The sequence below is a fragment of the Salmo salar genome, chromosome ssa04 (genome assembly GCF_905237065.1).
Source record: "Salmo salar chromosome ssa04, Ssal_v3.1, whole genome shotgun sequence".
In the NCBI taxonomy this organism is placed as follows: domain Eukaryota; kingdom Metazoa; phylum Chordata; class Actinopteri; order Salmoniformes; family Salmonidae; genus Salmo; species Salmo salar.
The window spans coordinates 41,764,909-41,782,290 of NC_059445.1; the positions used below are offsets into that span (position 1 = coordinate 41,764,909).

The 17,382-nt window shown below is 43.4% G+C and overlaps 1 protein-coding gene across 4 annotated transcripts in view; it reads right to left on the reverse strand.

Moving 5' to 3' along the window:
- LOC106603105 (leucine-rich repeat and calponin homology domain-containing protein 2) overlaps positions 1 to 17,382 on the reverse strand; it is a 78,158-nt gene that overhangs the window by 27,360 nt on the left and 33,416 nt on the right. For all 4 annotated transcript variants that reach the window (XM_014196333.2, XM_014196332.2, XM_014196331.2 and 1 more), the window contains exons 2-5: positions 5,892 to 6,036; positions 743 to 869; positions 480 to 585; positions 149 to 285 (exon numbers count right to left, since the gene is read on the reverse strand). In XM_014196333.2, coding sequence (XP_014051808.1) covers positions 149 to 285; positions 480 to 585; positions 743 to 869; positions 5,892 to 6,036 — 515 coding nt within the window. The remainder of the gene's footprint in view (positions 1 to 148; positions 286 to 479; positions 586 to 742; positions 870 to 5,891; positions 6,037 to 17,382) is intronic.

Genomic DNA, 17,382 nt, shown 5'->3' on the forward strand with positions numbered 1-17,382 from the left:
TAGGCGCGTTGCCGAGCTGAGGTTAACCTGTGTATTACTGTAACCACATCCCTGAAACACATCCAGATGGCAGCGGATATTCCCATGCTGCGCCAAATGTCAAGTACAGCCCAAACTACCACAGATGTTGCCACACAAGAACACACACCTGTGCAGGTGGGGACTGCATGGGGTTGTTGTCGAGGATGATGTGCTGCAGCTGCCTGAGTCTCCTGTAGACAGGAGGGATCTCTGTGATCTTATTGCAGGAGAAGTCAAGTCTGGTGAGTGGCAGGTCCGCCAACTCTGGAGGGAGAGAGAGCGAGGGGTAGAGAAAAATAAAGAAAGCATAAAAGGCATGGGGTTGGATATAGAATAAGGAGAGAGAGTACGGTAAACCTATATAGTTGGTATCTGTCACTGCTCTGGGGTCCAGAGAGGTGTTGGGGAGGGAGAAAGAGTGAAGAGGACCAGGGGAGAGAACGTAAACTGCTACATACCCTCAGGCAGCATGTGAAGACAGTTCCTCCTGATGTTGAGTTCCCGTAAGGCCTGGAGCCTCCCCACCTGAGGGGGCAGCACCTGGATCTCATTACAGCTGATGTCCTACAGGGGGAAGACCGAGAGCAGGTGGTCATACAGAGGCCTACAAATAACTGGACATGGATCACAAATACATGTGGAAAGACACCCGCGCACACACACACACACACACACACACACACACACACACACACACACACTGCTCTGGGCCAGTGCTCACCAACTCCATCAGCTCTTTGGCCTTCCCAATTTCCTCTGGGATGGACACTAGCTTGTTGTTGCTCACCACCAGCACTTTGAGGGGGAGGCTAAACAGGTATTTTGGCAATGTTGAGAGAAGGTTCCGGCTACAGAAACACAAAATACACATATACACTATAGTCAGTATACAAGCTTTATCCTGTGTGCAAGGGGCAGTATCTGGATACATCAGGAAAAGATCAAGCAACAAAGGACTCGGTCTTAAAATAATATTAGTGAAACAGAGGACCAGAGGAGATTGCCATCTAATTGTGTCTAGGAAACCAACCTTACTGTCTAGAATCTAGACTCTAGCTATAATCATCAAAACTTTAAAAACAACATCACAGTGTATTTCTCACACTATGAAAGAGGAAATGCTCTTGTTACTTGATCCTGTGGAGTCCCTGAAAGGGGAACACCATTCTCCTGAGATAAAGCAGAATAAAACTGAATATAGTTGTGATCAGCAATGAACGGGATTCACAGGATGACAAAGGACACATGATCAGTTGGATGACAAAGCAATGACAAAGCAAGCACTCTGTCATGTAGCAACTATATTTTTCTGTATTTTATTAGGATCCCCATTAGCTGTTGCGAAAGCAGCAGCTACTCGTCCTGGAGTCCACACAAAAGATGAAACATAATACAGAACATTAACAGACAAGAACAGCTCAAGGACAGAACTACATACACTACCGGTCAAAAGTTTTACAACACCTACTCATTCAAGGGTTTTTATTTATTTGACTATTTTCTACATTGTAGAATAATAGTGAAGACATCAAAACTAATAAATAACACATATGGAATCATGTAACTGAAAAAAAAGTGTTGAACAAATCAAAATATATGTTATATTTGAGATTCTTCAAATAGCCACCCTATGCCTTGATGACAGCTTTGTACACTCTTTTCATTCTCTCAACCAGCTTCACCTGGAATGCTTTTCCAACAGTATTGAAGGAGTTCCCAAAGATGCTGAGCACTTGTTGGCTGCATTTCCTTCAGTCTGCGGTTCGACTCATCCCAAACCACCTCAATTTAGTTGAGGTCGGGGGATTGTGGAGGCCAGGTCATCTGATGCAGCACTCCATCACTCTCCTTCTTGGTAAAATAGCCCTTACACAGCCTGGAAGTGTGTTGGGTCATTGTCATGTTGAAAAACAAATGGTAGTGGGACTAAGCCCAAACCAGATGGGATGGCGTATCGCTGCAGAATGCAGTGGTAGCCATGCTGGTTCAGTGTGCCTTCAATTTTAAATAAATCACAGACATGGTCACACCAGCAAAGCACCCCCACACGTCCTCCTACATGCTTCACAGTGGGAAATACACATGCGGAGTTCATCCGTGTCACGTCTCACAAAGATACAGCGGTTGGAACCAAAAATCTCCAATTTGGACTCCAGACCAAAGGACAAATTTCCACCGGTCCATTGCTTGTGTTTATTGGCCAAAGCAAGTCTTCTTCTTATTGGTGTCCTTTAGTAGTGGTTTCTTTGCAGCAATTCGACCCTGAAGGCCTGATTCACACAGTCTCATCTGAACAGTTGATGTTGAAATGTGTCTGTTACTTGAACTCTGTGAAGCATTCAAAGGGTGGCTATTTGAAGAAACTCAAATATAAAATATATTTGGATTTGTTTAACACCTTTTGGGTCACTACATGATTCCATGTGTTATTTCATAGTTTTGATGTCGTCTTCACTATTATTCTACAATGTAGAAAATAGTAAAAATAAAGAAAAACCCTTGAATAAGTAGGTGTTCTAAAACTTGACCGGTAGCGTACATTTAAAAATGGCACACATAACACGTGCAGTTGAAGTCGGAAGTTTACATACACTTAGGTTGAAGTCATTCAAACTAGTTTTTCAACATAACCTGAAAGGCCCATCAAGCAAGAAAGAAGCCACTGCTCCAAAACCGCCATAAAAAAAGCCAGACGACGGTTTGCAACTGCACATGGGGACAAATATCGTACTTTTTGGAGAACTGTCCTCTGGTGTGATGAAACAAAAATAGAACTGTTTGGCCAGAATGACCATTGTTATGTTTGGAGGAAAAAGGGGGATGCTTGCAAGACGAAGAACACCATCCCAACCGTGAAGCACAGGGGTGGCAGCATCATGTTGTGGGGGTGCTTTGCTGCAGGAGGGACTGGTGCACTTCACAAAATAGATGGCATCATGAGGAAAGAAAATTATGTGGATATATTGAAGCAGCATCTCAAGACATCAGTCAGGAAGTTAAAGCTTTGTCGCAAATGGGTCTTCCAAATGGACAATGACCCCAAGCATACTTTCAAAGTTGTGGCAAAATGGCTTAAGGACAACAAAGTCAAGGTATTGGAGTGGCAATCACAAAGCACTGACCTCAATCCTATAGAAAATTTGTGGGCAGAACTGGAAAAGCGTGTGCCTACAAACCTGAGTCAGTTACACCAGCTCTGTCAAGAGGAATGGGCCAAAATTCACCCAACTTATTGTAGGAATCTTGTGGAAGGCTACACGAAATGTTTGACCCAAGTTAAACAATTTAAAGGCAATGCTACCAAATACTAATTGGGTGTATGTAAACTTCGGACCCACTGGGAATGTGATGAAAGAAATAAAAGCTGAAATAAATCATTCTCTCTACTATTATTCTGACATTTCACATTCTAAAAATAAAGTGGTGATCCTAACTGACCTAAGACAGGGAATTTTTACTAGGATTAAATGTCAGGAATTGTGAAAAAACTGAGTTTAAATGTATTTGGCTAAGGTGCATGTAAACTTCCGACTTCAACTGTACATATCAATACAAACACACAAAATATCTAGGTCAAATAGGGGAGAGTTGTGCTGTGAGATGTTGCTTTATCTGGGGGTTTTTAACCAGTTTTGTTGTTCATTTGAGCAATATGAAATGGGAGTTCCATGCAATAATGGCTCTATATAATACTGTATGCTTTTTTGAATTTGTTCTGGATTTAGAGACCTCTGCTGGCATGTCCGGTAGAGTAAGTGTGTGTGTGTCAGAGCTGTATTGAAGTTGACTATGCAAACAATTAGGAATTTTCAACTATGTTTTTTATAAAAAGAAGTGATGCAGTCAGTCTCTCCTCAACTGTTAACCAAGAGAGACTGGAATGCATAGTATTTATATCAGTCCTCTGATTACAATGAAGAGCAAGACGTGCTGCTCTGTTCTGGGCCAGCTGCAGCTTAACTAGGTCTTTCCTTGCAGCACTTGACCACACAACTGGACAATAATCAAGATAAGACAAAACTAAAGCCTGCAAGACTTGCTTTTTGGAGTGTGGTGTCAAAAAGCAGAGCATCTCTTTATTACAGACAGACCTCTCCCCATCTTTACAACCATTGAATCTTTGCTTTGACCATGACAGTTTACAATCTAAGGTAACGCCAAGTAATTTAGTCTCCTCAACTTGTTCAACAGCCACACCATTCATTACCAGATTCAGCTGAGGTCTAGAACTTAGGGAATGATTTGTACCAAACACAATGCTCTTCGTTTTTGGAGATGTTCATGACCAGTTTATTACTGTTATTCTAAAACTGACTGCAACTCCTTGTCTTTCTTTATGTGCAATAAAGGTTAGTCTAGTGCTGTAGGTTGAAGTTCAGTCTAGTGCTGTATGTTGGTTATCTTTCTCAAATTCATTTGAGGCTAATTCATTGAGTCTATAAACCAAATCTGGAGTCAATCTGACTTGTGGTTCATGAGAAGATGATTTTGAGCATTAGCATATGTGCTAATGTGCATCTATAGGTACAGTGCGGCCATATTAAAATGCAGCAACTTATTTCTCATTACCAACAAACACTGATGGAAAAAAACTCTCTAATCTAATTATTCAGAAATACCAAATCTGGAGTGAATCTGACGTATGTTTCACGAGGAGAAGATGATTTGGAGCGTTACTTATGCAAAGAATGAGTTGCTAATAGTTTGAGATATGAATACCAAATACAGTGTGGTTCATCTTAGGGATGTCCATGACAGCGATGACAAGTTTCAAGTTGATAGGCCACTGTGGAGTGGATTTACAGTGGTTTAAATAGACATCAAATCTGATATTTGTAAATAACTCAGCCATCTTTTGACCAATCCGTTAGCTTTTCTCAAACTCAGTTAAGATATATACCATGGGCCTAGAATTTGGTGTTATTTTGTCCTATGACTTCATGAGACTATTTTTTTATTTATAGTGTGGTATCTTTGAATGCATCAAGTTTATTTTCTCAAACTCTTTAGGGACTATTGTAATGAGTCCAAAGACCAAATTTGTAGTGAATCTGACTTTTAGTCCACGAGAAAAATATATGTTATGATTATTTTAAGCATTAGTTACACAGTCAAAAAGTGAATCGTTAATAGTTTCCTTATTTTGTAAGACGGTAACATGGTTCATCATGGTAATGTAGTTGATTAACCTAAAAAGTTTCAAGTTGATAGGCCATTGTGAAGTGGATTGACAAAGGATTTAAAATATGGGCCTACTATTGTTATTTTACTGCTGCTCTTTAATTATTTGTTACTTTTAATTCATTTTTTTGTTGATATTTTTATTAAAACTGCATTGTTGCTTAATAAGGGCTTGTAAGTAAGCATTTCACTGTAAGGTCTACACCTGTTGTATTCAGCGCATGTGACTAATACAATTTGATTGGATTTAATTACTGGTGTTACTTGGACTTTTGGTTCATGAGAATACATTTTTCAAAAGGTTATCCAAAATGTCCAAGATGGAGGAAAATCTATCCTGACGGACATTATGGGTCCTTCAAGCAAATTTGTTCCGCATGAGAGAAGATACCTAGATACAAAGTTTAAAGTCCCTAAGTCAAAAGGGGTGGTGGATATGAGGGTTTAAGTGAGAGTGCTTATAACAGCTCCACCTTAAGGCCAATCGGTGCCATTGCCATCTATGCCTGAGTTATTTGACCATGTCAAAGGGAAAAAAAATAATCCAAGTATAACAAAAGCTTTGCTGTGAACACCTTAATGTGGGCCTTTGTATTTCCTGTTTCTTGGTGATATCATGTTGATATCAAACAGTATGAGGTCACTGGATCAACAGATCACACCACAGTGCTCCACGAGTCATCACTGACCTGATGTTGAGATAGGTCAGCATCTGCAAGTTGATGATGGTTTCTGGGATGCATTTGATGCAGTTGTGGTATAGGTTGAGGGACTCGAGGGGGGCGAACAGACACACCTCTGGGGGAATCTCTGTGAGCCTGTTCTTCGACAGATCTGGGGGAGGGAAAGAGAGAGACAGACAGCAGGTGAGGGTCATGGGTACACAGGAACTATATACACAGTACTGTACGTACAATACATGATCATTAGTATGTGGACACCTGCTCGCCGAAAATCGGCTAGAATTTAGTGTCATTGGAGTTGGTCCCCCCTTTGCTGCTATGGCAGCCTCCACTCTTTTGGGAAGGCTTTCCACTAAAGCAGATGAGCTCCCACATTTTTCAGCATGTTTTTAAAAATAGATATTTAGACAAACTTAGATTTTTTGGGATGGAGATTTATAAGATGCTACCCTAAACAAGATAACCTTCATTCCAAATCGAAACTCCAAACCTACAACCTGATTTTGGCTGGAATGACTTGTTTCCTACACTCAATGATTATTTTTCCCAACCTATACATCAAATGTTCTGGCAAACAAGCTGAGACCTGAAAAACCCATCCAACCTGGAGCTGAGTGAGTAGCACTTAGTCGTAAGCAAATTTTTTACTTTCAAAAGCCAAGAAGAAAAATACATTTCAATTCTATATTCTACTTAAAAAGGACTGAATGCTCAGGCTACCAAGCTTTGCTAGGACAAAGAGATACAACTTCAATTAGCACTGACGTGTGAAGCGAGAGGTGTCGAAGCCTTTTAGCCCAACAAATGGCAGGCTACCCCAAGTGGGTGACACCTACTCCCTTTGCCTGCTGCACTACTTCTTGGATTCCACATGGCGATCTGTTCACCGTCTGCCCTGGCCTGTCTCCCCCATCTATCTCTCCCCCATCTATCTCTCGCCTCCAGCACACATGCACTGTTGGGGCGAGTGACTCTAAATTTACAAATGGCTACCCCCAAGTCATTATATGTTGTATTTTTTTCCTTGTGCATTTTGCTATGAGCCTCATGACTCCTGCATGCTTTGTTGACTACGAACTTTCTTCACCCAACCGTGGGACACACTATGTTTGTTCCCACACTCAGGACTCTGACTCTCTATTGTTTACACAGACTTTTGGCCTCCCATCCTATTCTAACCACCTCTCGCCGGCTTTGTATTCATGTTACCTGATGAAACTGCTGTACAATATGATCTTGTTGCCATCTGATACACATTCATAAATCAGCACTGCAGAGCTCTCCCTGTACTATGCCGTGCCTTGATTGTATTACTGTTGATGATATCTGGAAATGTGCATGTACACCCTGGCCCATCTACTGTTGCTTGCCCCAATTCTGACTTGTGTGCTGATATCTGCTTCACTGATTTCTTCTCCCGTAAAAGCCTGGGTTTTCTGCACGTTAACTCCGGAAGCTTATTACCTAAAATGGATCAATTGAAAGTGTGGGTTCGCAGCTCCAATCCAGATGTGTTGGTCATTACTGAGACGTGGTTAAGGAAGAGTGTTTTGAATACTGATGTTAACCTTTTTGGTTATAACCTTTTTTGGCAAGACAGATCTTCCAAAGGTGGGGGAGTGGCAATCTTTACCAATGATCACCTTCAGTGTTCGGTTGTCTCCACCAAGTCTGTCCCCAAGCAATTTGATTTGCTGGTTTTAAGTATTAAACTTTCAAATTGCTCTTTGTTGACTGCTGCTGGGTGCTATCGTCCTCCATCAGCAGCGGGCTGTACCCAACCTGCCCTAAGCTCTCTCCTGGCCCCTTACAAAGTCTGAACTTGTCCTGCTAGGTGACCTAAACTGGGACATGCTTAAACCACCTGACCAAGTCCTAAAGCAAATGGGACTCCCTAAATCTTTCTCAGATTATTACCAATCCCACAAGGTATTACTCCAAACACACAGAAAAGTCTACTCTCCTTGATGTTATCCTCACAAATAATCCTGATAGGCATCAGTGTAATGTAATGTAATGTAATGTAATGTAATGAAAACGGTTAAAGACCTGGAGAATAAACCCTCCTCCTCACAGCTGCCCATGTCCCTTAAAATGTATGATGTGGTTGTTACTGACAAGAAGCACATGGCTGAGCTCAGGTCTTTCACCGTTTTCCAGAACTTCCTGGGGTTAGACACACAGAGAGAGCTCCTTAAAGTAACTAACTTTGGCCTTCCGGATAGCCTGAGTACACTTATTTCTCATTTGCCTGAACGATAGCCAGTCTGGATGAAAAGCATGCCCAAAGTAAACTGCCTGCTACTCAGGCCCAGAAGCTAGGATATTCATATAATTGGTAGATTTGGAGAGAAAACACTCTAAAGTTTCCAAAACTGTTAAAATAATGTCTATGAGTATAACAGAACTGTTATGGCAGGCGTAAACCTGAGAAAAAATAATCCCACTTCCTGGATGGATTTAGGTTTGTAGTTTTCTATTGAATGGCATTAAAGTATCCATTGACTTAGGACTCAAATTGCACTTCATTTTTACATTTACATTTTAGTCATTTAGCAGACGCTCTTATCCAGATCGACTTACAGTAGTGAATGCATATATTTCATTAAAAAAAATTCCCCCCCCGTACTGGTCCCCCGTGGGAATCGAACCCACAACCCTGGCGTTGCAAACACCACACTAGGTGTCAACAGTATTTAGAAATAGTTTCAGGCTTGTATTCTGAAAAATGAGAGCGTAAGACCAGTCTGAATGAGTGGACCCTTGGAAGTCGCCAGACCCGTTTTCTGCGCACGACCGAGAGCGTGCCTTTTTTGTTTTCCGGTTGAAATGTTATTGATTATTATGACTAAAAACAACCTGAGGATTGATTATAAACATCATTTGAAATGTTTCTACGAACTTTTCAGATTTTTCATCTGTCTGTTGTGACTGCATTTGAGCCTGTGGATTACTGAACAAAATGGAGGTTTTTGGATATAAAGAGGGACTTTATCGAACAAAACCAACATTTATTGAGTAAATGGGAGTCTTGTGAGTGCAACCATACGAAGATCAAAGGTAAGTGATTAATCTTATTGCTATTTCTGACTTTTGTTACTCGTCTACTTGGCTGGTTACTGTTTGTAATGATGTGTCTCCTGGGCGCTGTTCTCAGATAATCGCATGGTTTGCTTTCCCCGTAAAGTCTTTTGAAATCTGACACCGTGGTTGGATTAACAGGAAGTTAATCTTTAAACCGATGTATAACACTTGTATGTTTGATGAATTTTTATAATGAGTATTTCTGTTTTTGAATTTGGCGCTCTGCAATTTCACTGGATGTTGGCCGAGTCGGACGGTAACATCCCACACCCCATAGAGGTTAACCTGTCTCGTTCCCATTGCTTGGAAGGCAGTCATAAAATCTGCTGTCTCAGCCACTGCCTGTCACCAAGGGAGTACCCCAAGGCTCGATCCTAGGCCCCACGCTCTTCTCAATTTACATCAACAACATAGCTCAGGCAGTAGGAAGCTCTCTCATCCCCCTCCCTGGATGTTGTGTTAAACACTCTACAACGAAGCTTTCTTAGTGTCCAACAAGCTTGCTCTACCCTTAACCTTGTTCCGAACACCTCCAAAACAAAGGTCATGTGGTTTGGTAAGAAGAATGCCCCTCTCCCTACAGATGTGATTACAACCTCTGAGGGTTTAGAGCTTGAGGTAGTCACCTCATACAAGTACTTGGGAGTATGGCTAGAGAGTACACTGTCCTTCTCTCAGCACATATAAAAGCTGCAGGCTAAAGTAAAATCTTGACTTGATTTCCTCTATCGTAATCGCTCCTCTTTCACCCCAGCTGCCAAACTAACCCAGATTCAGATGACCATCCCACCCATGCTAGAATACGGAGACATAATTTATAGATCAGCAAGTAAGGGTGCTCTCAAGCGGCTAGATGTTCTTTACCATTCGGCCATCAGATTTGCCACCAATGCTCCTAAAGGACACATCACTGCACTCTATACTCTGTAAACTGGTCATCTCTGTATACCTGTCGCAAGACCCACTGGTTGATGCTTATTTATAAAACCCTCTTAGGCCTCACTCCCCCCTATCTGAGATATCTACTGCAGCCCTCATCCTCCACATACAACACCCGTTCTGACAGTCACATTCTGTTAAAGGTCCCCAAAGCACACAAATCCCTGAGGCGCTCGTCTTTTCAGTTCGCTGCAGCTAGCGACTGGAACAAGCTGCAACAAACAAACTGGACAGTTTTCTCAATCTCTTACATTTACATTTTAGTCATTTAGCAGATGCTCTTATCCAGAGCGACTTACAGTAGTGAATGCATACATTTCATGCATTTCTTTTAATATATATATTTTTTTGTACTGGCCCCCCATGGGAATCGAACCCACAACCCTGGCGTTGCACACACCATGCTGGCGTTGCAAACACCATGCTCCATGCTCTACCAACTGAGCCACAGGGAAGAGGCTTCATTCAAAGACTCAATCGTGGACACTCTTACTGACAGTTGTGGCTGCTTTGTGTGATGTATTGTTGTCTACCTTCTTGCCCTTTTGTGCTATTGTCTGTGCCCAATAATGGTTGTACCATGTTTTTTGTTGCTACCATGTTTTTGTCATGTTGTGTTGCTACCATGCGGTGTGGTCATGTGTTGCTGCCATGCTATGGTGTAGTCTTAGGGCTCTCTTTATGTAGTGTTGTCTCCCTTGTCGTGATGCGTGTTTCGTCCTATATTTATGTTATTTATGTATTTATTTTAATCCCAGCCCCCGTCCCCGCAGGAGGTCTTTTGCATTTTGGTAGGCCGTCATTGTAAATAAGAATATGTTCTTAACTGACTTGCCTAGTTAAATAAAAAGGTTAAATAAAAAAATAAAAGATGTTGGAACATTGCTGCGGGGACTTGCTTCCATTCAGCCACGAGCATTAGTGAGCTCGGGCACTGATGTTGGGTGATTAGGCCTGGCTCGCAGTCAGCATCCCAATTCATCCCAAAGGTGTTCGATGGGTTTGAGATCAGGGCTCTGTGCAAGCCAGTCAAGTTCAGATAAGGCGTTTCCACTGCTCCAGAGTCCAATGGTGCTGAGCTTTACACCACTCCAGCCGACGCTTCGTATTGCGCATGGTGATCTTAGGCTTGTGTACGGCTGCTCGGTCATGGAAACCCATTTCATGAAGCTCCAGACAAACAGTTATTGTGCTGTTGCTTCTTCTAGAGGCAGTTTGGAACTTGGTAGTAAGTGTTGCAACCGAGGACAGATCATTTTTACGCGCTACAACACTCAGTGGTCCCGTTCTGTGAGCTTGTGCGGCCTACAACTTCACGGCTGAGCCGTTGTTGCTCTTAGACGTTTCCACTTCACAATAACAACACTTACAGTTGACCGGGGCAGCTCTAGCAGGGCAGAAATTTTACAAATTTACTTTTTGGAAAGGTGGAATCCTATGAGCGTGCCACGTTGAAAGTCACGGTGCTCTTTAGTAAGGCCATTCTACTAGATTTTATACACCTCTCAGCAACGAGTGTGATAGCCAAATCCACTAATTTGAAGGGGTGTCAACATACTTTTGTATATATGGTAAATAACATTCTTCATCAAGCAGCACAGATCAGGTGTGCAATATGTATCCAAATGTAGTGTAAGAAAGGATCCAAACAGTGGCTCCAGAAACTGCTATAGGCTGAGTCGGATGAAATCCTCTGGGAGAGTAGATTGATACCAGGCAGTCTTGACTGATCAATATGTCTGAATGAGCGATCGATGGGAACAAGGCATGATCCTCAAAGACAGAGCTGAAATGACACTAGGCCTTAGCACAGTTATATTACACACAGACTACCACCAGATCCAGTCAGTCTTTCCCATATCGATATATCGATCGAGTTACAGTAGTCCGGCCTATTCCGCTGCTGTATCTGTGCAATTGCTCCTTTGCGGCGCTGTTGCAGTGGATACTTTTATAAAATATATGCTAGGGATTCACTGACCAATGGTGAATCTGAGACATTTAAAATCAGCCAGAGTTCAGACCTCATCATGAAATCACATAATATTTCATAGGCTTCAATGACAGGTACAATTTAACCCCGCTACAACAAAAGGTTAGGGTAAGGAGTGTATAATTATGCTTCCCTCATTACACAAATATTTCGCTGAATTAATTAGACTCACAGAGCGAACACTAATTTCAGACAGCCACAAAGAACACGTCACTGTCCCCTTCAGATAAAATGGTATTGTTGTGATGCGGGAGGCCCATCCCTCTGTCCAATAATTAATGTGATAGCCAGTGGAGTGCACAGCACAGATTACTGTACCCCTCCTCAGCCCCAGCTGTGCTATCTGGCAGCCCCCACTGCCTCTCTACGAGCCAGCGAATCAGGCGCTGCCTGGAGGAAGAGCCTCCTCCTCCAATCAAATAATAAATACAATTTGTCATCCCCCGAATACAACAGCCTTTACAGTGAAATGCTTAGTTACGAGCCTATTCCCAACAATACAGACTGAAAATAAGACAAATATTTGCTAAATAAAAAGGAAATATTAAAAACACACTCACTGTAGCTCCTCCATTCACAAATAACACTGTCTGCAATACAACTACTGTAGATACCTACTTCAAACCCCTCCATTCACAACAAGCTGGCTACTCTGGTTTACCACCTCAATTCTTATTTACACACTACTCTATCACAACCACACTTTACATTATAAAACTGATATTCCGTCACCTAGTTTACACTGTAATTGGAATGCTTACTATCCCTCTGTTCGTTATGTATTCTGTCTATTCTAACAACGTCTAGATAATCGACATCCACGTCATGTAGTGTAAGGCAGCCCCTCGCACCTCTCTGATTCAGAGGGGTTGGGTTAAATGTGGAAGACACATTTCAGTTGAAGGCATTCAGTTGTACAACTGACTAGGAATCCCCCCTTTCCTTAATCAACTGATAGCTGATGTGTGGTGAGCGTTCTGGCACAAAAATGGTCGGCGTGCATCACTGGGGTGGGTGCTACACATTGACGGTGGAGGAGGTGAGATTCCCCCTACTATGTAAAGCACTTTGAGGTACCTCATTTAGTAGAAAAGTACTATATAAATCCAATCAATTATTATACAATTCCTTCCCTCTATTATGTATGTGAATACTTTGGAACATATTTCCAAAATTAAAATAACATATGTACAAAAAAAACTTGTGGGGCCAAAACCACTTTGGCCCGCGGGCTTCCAGTTGGGGAACCCTGGTCTAGTATGTCATTGTATGCTGTAGCATTAAGATTTCCCTTCACTGGTGTTACGAACCGGCTCAGAGTTCGCAACAAAAGGGAGACAACGTGGAGACAAGGAGTATCAAAATATATATTTATTAAATAAAGTAACCTAAGAACAATGAACCATGGTGTGTGTAATCAGTAGTGTAAGTGAGTGTTTTGCATACCTGAATGTAATAATGCAAGGTGTTGAAGGGTGCCAAAGCAAGCAACCAAAAAGCCACAACTAGCACAACCAAAAACAACAAGGTGTCTGCATGGAGAGAGTCTCCCCAATGAATGTGGAAGAGGTGCCTTTATCCTGGGACACACCCGGGCCCAGGTGTTTCCCATGTAGCTGACGACCCTCCCAACTCCGCCCACCAGCATCCTAATAAGGAACAAGAGCAAAGAGAGAAAATACGGCAGACAGAGTGGGAGGGTCGTAACACTGGAACTAAGGGGCCTAGCCCGAACCATGAAAAACAGCCCCAGACCATTATTCATCCTCCACCAAACTTTACAGTTGGCACTATGCATTCAGGCAGGTAGCATTCTCCTGGCATCTGCCAAACCCAGATTCGTCCGTTGGACTTCCAGATGGTGAAGCGAGATTCATCACTCCAGAGGATGCGTTTCCACTGCTCCAGAGTCCAATTGCAGCCTATTAGTGTCTGATCCCATAAATCAGTAGTCTAGTCTCTGCCTGTGTGTCCCTAACGTAGCAGGCGTAAAAGAAACACCTGAAACTAGATCCCCTACATACTGGTCTTGACGAGAAGAAAAACTGTCGGTGGAGGTTCTCTTCTGCACTGTTCTACCAATCCAGTAAAAGTGGAGGAGGAGTTAAGATGGAGTGTCGCCTTAACTTCAAAAGTGAAAGTCACTTCACAGGCTCCCTTTCCATTTGCCCTGGAACATCCGGGTTGTTGGGGACCCAGTAGATGCTGTGTCCCTGAGGCTGGGGCTCTGCTGTAGAGCACAGGCAGGTCTGTGAAGGAGAGCTCTGCAGTGCTCCGTGAAGGATTATGTGAAGGCCCTGGCTACCGATACCATGGCAACTATACGCAGAGTGAAGGGGAGCGGCAAGCAACTGAATCTGCAAGATGCTCACGTGAGGGGACGTGTGCGTTTATCCGCATTTATGTGTGTCTTTGTTTGCTTCAGTAGCGCATGCAAAAGAGGGAAGGAGGTTGTGCTGATACAACTGATTTCTAAATGAAAGTTTAACATAGGTTGAGTTCCCCAAATACAGAGGGAGTTGGTTCCTGAGCAGTCTAATAAACTGACCCCAGCCCTGTGTCTGTGTGTAGGGGCGAGTGTTCAGCATGGCGAGTAGGAGGGTGTTAGCTGCCAAAACTACGTTGGCTATTTAATTAGAGAGAGGGCAGATGCAGCAGGACTAAAACTTTAGGCCACTCACAGGCCTTGGCAGCCTACCTGATATAATGGCCTCATTTTTCTCTCATCACTAAACCCAAGACTGCATAAAGATGCCCAAGGAATCGTTGCATTTAAAAAAAATCTAAAATCCAGATATTTGACTGAGTCTCATGTACATCTTTAAGCTCAGTTAAAGCCCAATCAGGATGAATTCCAATTTGATCTCCTCCACTCACAAGAAACGTATTCCTTTCTTTCGGGTTTTCTGGGAATAACCAGTCAGGCAAATGAGAATAAGAGGAACCTGGGGCCATCCAGTCAGATCCCACATGGCAGACAAGCCATTAAAGGCAGAGTGGGAACATAACAAAAATCAATACTTGTCAGTCACCCACTCTCTTACTCAGTCACCCACTCTCTGTTCAGAGAGAAAGAGATGTGACAAGTTGTTTTGGCCGAACATAAGGAGGGCCATCTCTGAGCAAGCCCGTTACAAATTGCAGCATTAACTGTGTGGGAGACATTTTGCATAAGGAAGTGTTTGTGTTTAACTCCATTCCTGAGGCAGTGGGATGGGAGAGTTCTGAGCGGAGATACATCCCTGCTCCACAGAACAACAGCCACCACTAACACAAGCACACAGTCCGGTACAAAAGGTACAGACCAAAAATAGAGCTGAGGAGACCAACAGATCTGTCTCTCCATCACACAGAGCACCAGCCAGGCTGTTCAGTCGAACACATCACACAACTAATGAAATGTGACAAAACCCCAATAACCTCCTCAGAGATGTCAGCACACCACTTCTTAATATCCAAGATGGCGTAGCAGTCAGACATCTTTGTCCTGTCGTGTCCCTTGTATATATCTTTTTAAAATATTTTCCTAAACTTCAACTTCTAAATATTCTCCTGCAACCCGCCTCACCCAATGTGGCGTGGATCAGTGTTTTTCTAAAGTATTTCTATTTACTTCGGATCTGGAATCCCTCAACTGAAGCTAGTCAGCTAACTAGCTACCAGCCAGCAAACCACTGCTAGGGGTCATCAGCTAACCTTCAGCTCGGAAAGCTCTTGCCAGTTCGTACAATCGTGACTCAAACCAGAGCATAACGAACCTATTTTTTTCTCTCCATATCCCCGGATTCCTACAGCAAACTCTGAACATTTTCATCTGGATCTTCGCAACTAGCTAACCGCAATCCCGGGTGACTACTCCAGGTGATCGTTTCCATCCCGGAGCAAGCGCCAATTAGCCTAAAGCTAGCCCGGCTAGGGCTCCTGGGCTACCACCGCAGCCCACTCCTGGGCTACAATATCCGGACCCCTCCTACTGCCGGTACGGGGCACTGAACCCCGCCGATCCTCTAAGACAGGAATACTGACAATCTGCCAGAGGATTCCAACAGGCCCCTCTGGCGCGAAGTCCGCTGAAGGCCCATTCTGCTAACCGCGGCCTGCTAGCTACCTAGAGCTACTTGGAACCCCACTAATCCACGACTGGTCCATCGACTTCGCCGCACGAAGATGCAAAAACAGACTTACCCCCATCGCGACGAGTCCCAAAGGCCCTTCTGCTAACTTGCTAGCCCCGGTCTGCTAACTGCTAGCTTGCTATCCCCAGTCTGCTAACTGCTAGCTTGCTATCCCCAGTCTGCTAACTGCTAGCTTGCTATCCCCAGTCTGCTAACTGCTAGCTTGCTATCCCCAGTCTGCTAACTGCTAGCTTGCTATCCCCAGTCTGCTAACTGCTAGCTTGCTATCACCAGTCTGCTAACTGCTAGCTTGCTATCCCCAGTCTGCTAACTGCTAGCTTGCTATCCCCAGTCTGCTAACTGCTAGCTTGCTATCCCCAGTCTGCTAACTGCTAGCTTGCTATCCCCAGTCTGCTAACTGCTAGCTTGCTATCCCCAGTCTGCTAACTGCTAGCTTGTTAGCCCCGGCCTACTAACTGCTAGCTTATTAGCCCCGGCCTGCTAACTGCTAGCTTATTAGCCCCGGCCTGCTAACTGTCTGAATCGCCGTGTCCCCAGCCAGCCCAACCACTCAATGGACCCATACGATCAATTGGCTACGAATGCCTCTCTCTAATATCAATATGCCTCATCCATTACTGTCCTGGTTAGTGATTACTGTCTTATTTCACTGTAGAGCCTCTAGCCCTGCTCAATATGCCTTAACCAACCATGTTGTTCCACCTCCTACATATGCGATGACATCACCTGGTTTAAACATCTCTAGAGACTATATCTCTCTCATCATTACTCAATGCCTAGGTTTACCTCCAATGTACTCAATGCCCACCTTACCTTTGTCTGTACACTATGCTATCATGCCCAGAAACCTGCTCCTTTTACTCTCTGTTCCGAACGTGCTACACGGCCAGTTCGTATAGCCTTTAGCAGCACCATTATCCTACTTCTCCTCTCTTCCTCTGGTGATGTAGAGGTTAATCCAGTTCCTGCAGTGCCTAGCTCCACTCCCACTCCCCAGGTGCTCTCATTTGTTGACTTCTGTAACCGTAAAAGCCTTGGTTTCACGCATGTTAACATTAGAAGCCTACTCCCTAAGTTTGTTTTACTCACTGCTTTAGCACACTCTGCCAACCCGGATGTCTTAGCCTTGTCTGAATCCTGGCTTAGGAAAACCACTAAAAACCCTGAAATCTCCATAGCTAACTATAACATTTCCCGCCAAGATAGAACTGCCAAAGGGGGCGGTGTTGCAATCTACTGCAGAGAGCCTGCAGAGTTCTGTCTTACTATCCAGGTCTGTACCCAAACAATTCGAGCATCTACCTTTAAAAATTCACCTTTCCAGAAACAAGTCTTTCACTGTTGC